Source organism: Pediculus humanus, genomic scaffold (genome assembly GCF_000006295.1).
Source record: "Pediculus humanus corporis 1103172107647 genomic scaffold, whole genome shotgun sequence".
Classification (NCBI taxonomy): Eukaryota; Metazoa; Arthropoda; class Insecta; order Psocodea; family Pediculidae; genus Pediculus; species Pediculus humanus.
The window spans coordinates 67,246-77,727 of record NW_002987257.1 but is presented as its reverse complement, the minus strand read 5'-3'; the positions used below and the strand labels follow the sequence as shown (position 1 = coordinate 77,727).

General features: G+C 26.7%; 1 protein-coding gene across 1 annotated transcript in view; it reads left to right on the top strand.

Annotated features, from left to right (window-relative positions):
• The window catches only part of Phum_PHUM270320 (chaoptin, putative), a gene marked incomplete at both ends in the record, with an annotated part of 9,713 nt that extends 842 nt beyond the window's left edge, over nucleotides 1-8,871 (top strand). Inside the window, 5 exons of the mRNA XM_002426702.1 lie at nucleotides 3,454-3,596; nucleotides 5,332-7,775; nucleotides 7,855-8,193; nucleotides 8,294-8,483; nucleotides 8,558-8,871. Of these exons, the coding sequence (XP_002426747.1) occupies nucleotides 3,454-3,596; nucleotides 5,332-7,775; nucleotides 7,855-8,193; nucleotides 8,294-8,483; nucleotides 8,558-8,871 (3,430 nt within the window). The remainder of the gene's footprint in view (nucleotides 1-3,453; nucleotides 3,597-5,331; nucleotides 7,776-7,854; nucleotides 8,194-8,293; nucleotides 8,484-8,557) is intronic.
• Nucleotides 8,872-10,482: the final 1,611 nt, after the last annotated feature.

Below are 10,482 nucleotides of genomic sequence, written 5' to 3'. Positions count from 1 at the left end.
AGCCAACGGCCATAGCGTGCTGGTCACACCGGTTCCCGTACGATCACCGAAGTTAAGCAGCATCGGGCGTGGTGCAAACTTGGATGGGTGACCGTTTGAGAACGCCACGTGCCGTTGGCTTAAAAGAGCAAAAAAAATGAGAACAAGACAAAGTAAGAACCAAAAACAAATCTTGTTCTACTGTCGACCTGAGGCAGCTCGACGAGAACGTGAATTTCACTGCTTCTGACCCTGGCCACTCCAAAGATGTTAGTCACTGGAGCCCAGTTCAGGAGACAAATCGTTCCCATCGAAAAAGACGGACTCAGGAAGACCTTCAAGAATTGATGTGGTGCTATCTTATAATAAGTGGCACCACCGAAATTCGAGTATTTGTCCCTAAGGAATCGGGTAGAAACCTCGGATAAATACTTAAAAACTCCGACAAGTAGCCTTGTCGTGTTTAATGGTGGATAATAATAATAATAATAATTTTTAAAAAGGTTTTTTTTTTTTTTTTTTTTTTTTGTTTCGAGAGAGGATAAAAATTTTTAATATTGCTCCTACTTTTTTTTTTGTAAAAAGGAATCTGATTTTTTTTTTCCTTTCTTTTTTGCGTGATGTTAACGAGAATGAAACGAAAAAAAAAGAAACCCTTTATCGAATAATATTTAATTATTTTCCTTATCAGCGTTATCATCAAAAATTTTTAACGATTTATATTTTTTTTCACTTTTCGATGAAAAAACGATTTTTTTTTTCTTTTCGCGTAAGTCGAATTCTTTTCTTTTTATTAAAACAAACTTAAATTTAAGAGGAAGTTTGAAATAATATACATAAATAGATTCACACTTAAAATCAAGAGTACAGAGATTTAAAACCCACCTGATATAGTAAATTAATTAATTACAAGTATTTTCATTAAACTACCTTTATTTTTATTCAGTGGAACAAAGGTGTTTACCTCAACTACTTATAGTTACATCAAGAAATATAAAATTATTAAATGGAGTCTATTATGCATTATCACAATTCAGTACACTAAAATCAGTTATTGTATAGGCTACCAATTTCTCCTGATTTTGATTGATTCAGATTTATAGGGAGTATTACACTATCTCTATAATACACTATGTTGTAATGAAACAAGCTAACATAACAAAAGGCCTAAAACAACCAACAATCAGTGAATTAACCCTTAAAGATTAGAGTATTGAAATTTTACACTGAGTCAATATATATCAAATCAATAATTAATAAATATTTTTATTAAATTACTCCAATACCTTGTTTTTTATAAAGAGAATAAAAGATATTTAGTTAAACTACTTATAATTAAACAAATAAATGCAGAATTTTTGGGTATTTGGCTCCATTTCTTTGTTAACCTAACAACGTTTTTGCAAATGAAATTCAAGTGTTAAAATGACGTTAATGTTAATGTTAATGTTAATGACTTACCGTAATAATCATATGTACCAAGGCATCTTCTAAGATTTTTTATTGCCTACATTTTCTTTTGTCACATGTTAAATCGTTGATCTTTTGTAAATTTAAACTTAAAATAATATAGTTATCACTAAATAATATAAAAAACTAATTACATCACAATAAACTAGACTCAATCACAAAACTTTTGATACATAACTTATAACTAAACTATAAAATAAAACTATTAAAATTAATTAAATAAGTGAACATGATGAAAAACGCGTGTCAACTGTTGCTCACCGACGCCATCTTTTTTTCTTATTATAAAAGTAAAGTATCGCTCTCTATGACGTACAGGTTGTATTCATCGTGGAGTTTTAAATGAAAATTTATTTACTTATTGAAAAATCTTCCAGGTCACAGAGATTTTACGCGGGAAGGAGGAGTAAGGTGGGGGGGAAATTGATTAGGTAACAAAGATTGAATTTCTATCATGTGTTTTATAGAAAAAAATTGATGTTTTTGAACCTTTTCTAAAAAAGTCTTTGTAAATAATATAAAAAACAATCTTACAGGATAAAAAAAAATTTTTCTCGTTTGAATTTAAAAAAAGATGAAGAAATTTGAATTTCTTTCTTTTTTTTTATTGATAAATTTATGTAAAATCAAAAAAAAAAAAAGAAAGAAAGAAAAAAAGTAAAATTCTGATACAATGTTGAAAACCTTTTTTTTTTTTTTTGAAAACTTTGAATTTTACTGTTTTATTATTATTATTACATATTTATTTACATATGTATTGTAAAAGACAGACAAACGTAAATGCATTGATTTATTATTTATATTGCCTTAAAATATTTTTCCTTTTTTTTCCTTTTTTTTACGATCGATTTTATTACGAGAAAAGAAAGAAAGAAAGAAAAATGTATTTGCCAATTTTATTTTCTATCTCACTCTCTCTCTGTTTTCCCATCTATCTATCTATATTACTTTCTTTCTTTATCCGATATTACTATCCCCCACCCCCCCGATTTGATGATATTTTGTTGTTATATAAATATTTGTTTTTGAATAGTAATAATAATAAAAACATTTATTTTTTGTTTGCATGCTTTGACCGAGTGAAAATTTTTTTTTTGTACTAAAGGATAAAAAGTTAAAATTTTTTAAATTTCTCCGGGGAAATATTTTTAGGAGGGGGGAGGGAGAAAAATTTAAATAAAAGGGTAAAAAAAAAAAATTAAAAATGCCCCAAAATGGCGAAAGTTTTTCTTTTTTTTTTAAACGAATTATCGAGATAAACAAACACGGTCGCATAATCCTTTTATATTATAAATTATTATATTTTATAACGTTGTAATTTTTATTTTTTAAATTTCCCGCGTTTTTTGCGTTTTTTATTCTTATGGCGCGAAATTCGAATTTGATTAGTTGGAGTAATTAATATTTTAACCAATGGTATAAAAAATAATTAAAATAATTTATTCTCATTGGTCGAAATAATTTTAAAAATAAAAAAAAGAACATTCGAACGTTTTTTTTTGGGGGGGGGATTCTTGGGGGGTTTCGACATTAAAAAAAAAATGAGGGAAATTTTTTTGAGAAAAGTAAATTTTTTCGTTTTCCATCATTAAATGTCTATCAAAAATGCATTATAAGAACAATATAGACAAATCTCACGACAGGTAATAAATTTTGTTTTTTTTTTTTTTTTTTTCTGCTTGCTATCATGTCCCTTGTCGAAAATTTCGAATTTTACATGTTTTTAAAAATTATATGTATATAACGGTTGAGAAAATCTCATGAGAATCCATCAAGATTTAAATATTAATTACGTTTTTATATGAAAACCTTTTTTTTTTTTTTACAAAAAAAAAAAAAAATTCCTTTCTATTTCCACGCCGCATCAACCTCAATAAAATGATCGTTACGAGTTTTGTTTGTGGTTAACCTCATAAACGCAATAACGGATTTTATCGGATTTGGTTTTTTTTTTTTTCTCTTCGAAAAATGATTTAAAAAAATTTTTTTTTTTATTTTTTTCAGCGTTATGACAACTGTTTTAAAATCCTTGGATTTAAGTTTTAACGAATTAGATGAAATACCTTTTGACGCCCTACAATCATTACAAACATTGGAATGGATAAATCTTCACAGGTACGTATTTTTCTCTCTCTCTTTGTTACTTAGTTAACCTAAATATAAATAATAATAATAAAAAGCATTAATAATAAAAATGGCGGAAAATTGTTTTTTTTTTTTTATTTACGAATCGTGTAATAAATAAACATAAAATCAGAAGAAAATAAATACAATGAAAACCAAACCTTATGTCGCCTTTGACCTTTTCGTTCCCTCCTTTTCCCCTTCCCCCCATTCCACCACCGCCACCACCCCCTCCTTCCTCTCCAACATCATAAAATACTACTGCAAATGATTTATTAACAATGATTTGAAATTCTAGAATTCATTTCATTCTTCTCTTTCTACTTCATACATGCATCTCTCCTTCTCTCTTTCTCTCTCTCTCACTCACTCCTACTGAAATTACCGTTCCATAAAATGAAAAGATTCTATGGAAAAACTTATTTTTTATTTTTTTTTTCGTGTAATTTTCCGTGCGTAAAGTTATTTATGTAAATAAGAACATCATCCTTTTATTATTATTATTTTTTTTTTTTTCACGTTAATAAATCAAAAAAAAAAAAAAAATTCTTTTGATTTTAATAATAACGATTTTGATTATATTATTTTATTGGTAATAAAACAAACAAACAACCGAAAAAAAATTGAATATAATCATTTGTTTCTTTACAAAATGCAACTGGTATGTATGTTATCTATTAAAATTTTATTTTATTTTTTCTAAAAAATTGTTTTCCATTAATTTTATCGATAAGATTTATGTACGTCGATAAAAGGGGAGAGGGGAGGGGGGAAACAAATTTTTTATTTAAAAAAAAAATCAATAAAATCAATAAAAATAAAATAATAATAAATTGATGATGATACGTAAATAAATAAAAAAAAAAGGGAATCCAAATAAAAAATTTTTTTATTATTATCATTATTAATAACCTTACGGAAATAAATTTCAATAAAATAATTTAATTTTATTAAATAAAAACATACATAACGTACATAACTTTTTTTTTCTTTTTCTTTTAACGGAACGACGACAGTTTTTTTTTTTTATTCTTACATGGATAACAAAAAAAAAAAATGTTATTGATGCCGAGAGAAACATTCATCACTTTTACGCCGTAATAATAATAATAATAATGTTACGATCGTTAAATTATCATTATTTACATAAGTATCGAACCCGAAAAAAAAAATTTTTTTTTTTTTTTTTGAAGAAATCTCACCTAAAAACTTTTGTCCCTACCCTCCCTTACTGTCCCCATGCCTGCCCCCCCCCCGAAAAAAATTCGTATCAACTCACGTACTTATGTAAATAAATGTATTGTTGTTATATATTTTTTTAAAATAAGTTTATAATTTTATCACGTTGAATTATTATTATTAACAAAAAAAAATGTTCTAATACTTAATTAAACAAAGTAAAAACGTGTTTTTTTATGTTTTTTTTTATAATAAAAACTTTTAATCCCGTGCATAGACACGTGAAAATTTTTTTTTTGTTTTAATAACAAAGTTGTATGCGGGTTTTTAAAAAACTTTCAGATTATGTTTTTATATACCCAAAAATTTAACGCAAACATAAAACAAGAACAAAACGCAAATTTTGTTTTTAAAAAAAAAAAAAAAAAATAAACAATTTCTACCGAACGAATGAATACTAAACCTCACGTATCATCATCATTATTAATATTATTATTATTTTCAGGAATCAAATAGCATCGATTTCGAACGGTGATTGGTCGCAGATACGTTTAACATTAACAAATATTTTCCTCGGAGAAAACGACATAACCGAATTACCTAAATCAACAACGACAAACGAAAATGTCGGCGGAATAGTGTACAACGTGCAATCGTTTGCGGATTTCGAATCCCTAACCTGGATAAATTTAGACGATAACAAATTAACAACAATACCGGAAAATTCGCTTCCGATTACGCTTCAAACGTTGAGCGCATCTCATAATTTTTTGTCACATTTCCCAATGGAAGCAATTGAAAAAATGCCATCGTTAAGTTGGCTTTATTTAAACGGGAATTACATCGAAAACATTCCGCATGTGGGTTTCAAACACAAAACAAAATTAGACAAATTAGATTTGAGAGAAAACGATATTAGAGAATTGACCAAAACAATATTCAACGGATCAATAACGATTAAAGATTTGCTTTTGGATTTTAATTACATTCAAACATTGCCTCCTCAGGTATTTAGAGGATTGAATTTAAGGAGTTTGCACATGACTAATAATAGACTTAAAGAAATATCATCAAAATCATTCATCGGACTAGGACCGTATCTAGAATTACTAGACTTAGAAAATAATTATTTAAACGGAATACCGAAAGCGTTGAAACAATTGAAAAGATTAAAACTTTTTTACATACCCAACAACAATATAACGGAAATAAACGATGACGATTTCGAAAGTTTTTCAAACGTTTTAAAAGCTCTTTCTTTGGCTCGTAATAATCTTGATTTTATACCATTTAATGCTCTCCGTGACTGCGTTAAACTATCACATTTAAACATAGGTTATAATCGCATAAGCCGAATTAACGAATCCGACTTTGATAATTGGGGAGAAAAGTTGCACACTTTAATCCTTCGAAGCAACAGATTAACCGAATTGCCGGCAAACGTTTTCCGTAAGACTCCCCAATTAAAAGAATTAAGTTTATCTTTTAACAAATTACATTACATACACGAACAAGCCTTTGCGGACTTGATTAATTTGGAAAGTTTGGAAGCATCTTTCGGTATAACGTCCGAAGATTTTCCCAAAAATCATTTGAAACCTTTGAAAAATTTAATATGGCTCTCTTTGGACAACAATCAAATCCGCACAATAAAATCCGATTCGTTTTTACGTTTTACTAAACTTCAATATTTAAATCTCGAATCGAATCGTTTGGATAAAATCGAAACGGATTTATTTCCGGGATCGGTACTTCAAGATTTGCGTGACGTTAGACTCTCGTATAACAACATTATTGAAATTGAAGAAAATGGTTTTTCAAATTTGAAAAGTTTACAAACTTTATTATTGAACGGAAATAAATTGAAAAAATTAAACGGATATACATTTAACGATTTGAATAATTTAATGGCGCTTTCTTTGACGAACAACAAGATAAAAACAATATCGCCCAATACTTTTGTCAATTTACCTAATTTAATGAGATTGGAATTGCAATTTAATCAACTTAAAATGGTTTCTTTGCATTCGTTTTTAAACGTGACCAATTCCGAAGCGCCCATGTTATTTAATCTTTCGTATAATCAAATCGTTAATCTCACGACGGGTTACACCGGAAACGAAATCTACGTTAAAGTGTTGGATTTGTCACATAATAACATACAGGAAATACCGATCAATTGCCTTCAAAATTTTGGTAAATCATTGAAAACGTTAAATTTAGGTTACAACGCCTTAACGAAATTAGTACGTAACGCATTCGAAGAATTAAAACTTTTAGAAGTTTTAAATTTAGAACATAATAAAATAATAAAAATAGACAGAAAAGGTTTTTACGGTTTGGATCTTTTACAAATAATCAATCTATCGGAAAATAAAATTGACCAACTTCAAACGGATCAGTTTAAAAATTTAGATAATTTAAGATATTTGGATCTATCGAAAAATCGTATAAGATCCGTATCGAGAGAAATATTTCAAAATACGAGATTGGAATATTTGTTGCTGTCGTCCAACGATTTCGTCGTGGTACCAAATAACGCTCTCAGCGAAATCGGTTACACACTTCGGCATTTAGATATATCAAATAATCACATAGAACATTTGGACAGCACAATGTTTCGTGAAATACCATTTTTAACACATTTAAATCTTTCAAACAATAGATTGACCATACTTCCGGATAACGTTTTCATATGGGTCGGTAACATATTAGTGTTAGATTTAAGCAATAATCGCCTTCGTTCGAATTTCAAAGAACTTTTTCACAATATACAAAAATTAAAACGTTTGAAATTATCAAACACGGGTTTGATAAACGTACCCACACTACCGTTGCCAAATTTAACCGAATTAGATTTATCTTATAATTATATAGAAACTCTTTACGTGAGTTCGGTTGAATATCTAATGAAATTAAGAACATTTATATTAAATAATAACAAGTTAAATCATTTGCCCTCCAAAATATGGAATTACATGCCTTTGTTAAAAAGGCTCGATATATCTTATAATCCTATAAAGGTAAATATTATAAATTTAAATGTTATATCAGCGCGAGATTTCGCGAAATTAAATTAAATTTTTTTTTTCTTTTTTTCAGATAATAACAAAAGATAGTTTTATAGGTTTAAAAAATTTACAAGAATTAGACGTGTCGAATTTAAAATCTTTAGAAAGATTCGATTCCGATTCTTTTATCAGACTGAAAATATTATCGAAAATAAAAATACAAACGTGGCCGCAAATAGAAAAATACAGGTTTCGACTTGGTAATTTATTGGCCAACGTTCCATCCCTTAAACATTTAACGGTTGAAATAATGGAAAGTCATTTAACGGATCAATTACTCGGATCCTTCAATCCGAAATTAAATAATTTAGAAATTAGCGGAAATAATTTAAGAAGTATAGAAATGGAAGCTTTCGAAGGTATCGAAGAGGTATGTTAAATTATTTTTTTTATTTATTAACCGATACTATTATTATTATTAAAATTCGAGACGTCTGAAAAAAAAGAATAAAATGTTATTATTTGTATAGGTCAATGAACTCACGTTAAGAATCAGAAACACGAGCCTTCGTACGTTGAAACCTGGCGTTTTCCACAGGTTGCAAAATATTCCTCATCTCACGTTAGATTTAAGTAGAAACAAATTTAAATCCTTATCACCATATTCAATATATCCGGATCATATCAGCTATCAAAACATAAGAACGAAAGTGATAGCAGGTATATTGTTATTATCCCTCGAGTGCGTGCCTGAAAAAAAATACGATGATAATAATAATAATAAATTTTTTAAGGTGGTCTCACGCTCGATGACAATCCTCTGATATGTGATTGCGGACTCACGTGGCTCGGTTACTGGCTAAGAAGATGGCTTCGGGAAACTGTACAAATTCACACGGTTGTTCTTGAAGTTGCTCAACAAATGAACGATTTGATAAGAGGTGCCACGTGCATGGATTCTTCCGGAAGACGAATACCAATAGTTGATTTATATCCGGAAGATTTAAGCTGTCACGCAAGTGCTCTAAGTCGCGGCGGTTCCGAACGTGTTCGACCTTCTTTTTTAGTATGGATTTTTTTCATTTACATCCTTCGTTTTATTTTATGATGCACGCATAATTTTTAGTTATTATCATTATTATTATCATTATTTATCAATTATTAATAATATTATCATATCAAATTATTTAAAATGACAAAATGAAAAAAAAATTTCGAACAAATAAAGACAAAATAAAATAAATAAATTGTCAGTCGTTATTGTTGTTGTTCTCGTTGTTGTTGTTGTTTGTTCACGAAATAAATTATTATCATTAATATTCATTAAAAAATTACATTTTGAGATAATAGCAAATTATGAAAAACAAACAAACGATAACAAAACAAACGACCGCTGACACATTATTATATATAATACATGTAAAAAAAAAAAAAAATATTTTTTTTACTTACTTTGTAATTTTTATTTATTAATTACACAAATGCTGTGATAAATTTTTTTTTTATTTTTTCGTTTGTTCGTTTGTTTGTGTGTTTGTTTGTTTGTTAAACTACAACCGCTTTACGGTCTAATAAAGTGCCAATTAAAATTATTTTTTATTCTTAATAATTAATAAATAAATAAAAACTTCAAATGTGTATTTTCGTTAAGTAATTCAAAAAAACCAAAAAAAAAAATGAATGGTAATAATAATAATAATAATAATAATATTACTACTAATAATTACTAATAATAATAATAATAATATTAATAATTTTATTTAAAAAAAATTTGTTTATTATTATTAACACCTTTTTAATAATTATTTATTAAATTTATGTATATCGATAAATTAATTCTTTTTTTTAAATAAATAAATAAATTTAATAATATAAACGTCACACACAAAAAAATTTTTTTTTTTTGTTTGTTTCCTTTGAATGTCGCGTTTGATTGTGCGTGCGTGTGATCGCGTTTGTATGACGTCATCATTTATTAATAATAACGAATATTATTTTAAATTGAGTATACGTACGTATTATTATTATTATTATTTGTTTTCAACTTTTTTTAAATTTATTTAATTATTAATTAATTATGTATTTATTGTGTTATTTATTTTGTTTGTTTACATAAATAAAATTATACGACCGATATTATTTATTTATTTGTTTTTTGGTACGTTCTTATTGTTTTTTTAATAATTTATTATGTATATTTATTTTTAATAAAAAATTTATTTATTATTATTAGTAAAATTGATTTTATGTGTTTTTAATTTGTTTTTTATTTTTATTAATTTAATTATATTCATTAAGTTTTATGATATTTATTTTATTTCTTATTGGTAAGATTAATAAAAATTTATTTGTATTTTTTTAATAATAAAAATAATAATGAAATGTTTATTGTTTGCGTTTTTTTTTTTTTTTGTAATAATTATTATTTGTAATTGTTAACTTAAAGTGAGAAAATTTTTTTTAAATTATTAAAATTATTATTATTTAAAAAGTGAAAAAAAAATTACAATTACAAATAAAGCTGACGATATTGTTTGTTTGTTCGTTAGTTTGTTTGTTTTTTTTTTCAAAAACGTTTCGTTACATTGCGAATCAAAAAAAAAAAATTTTTACTAATAAATTTAATTCAATCTTTTACAACTAAAAATTTGCCGAAAAAAAGAAAATTCATGAGATTTGTTTTATTGTTGTTTGTCATTTTTCTTTGTTGTTTGTTTTT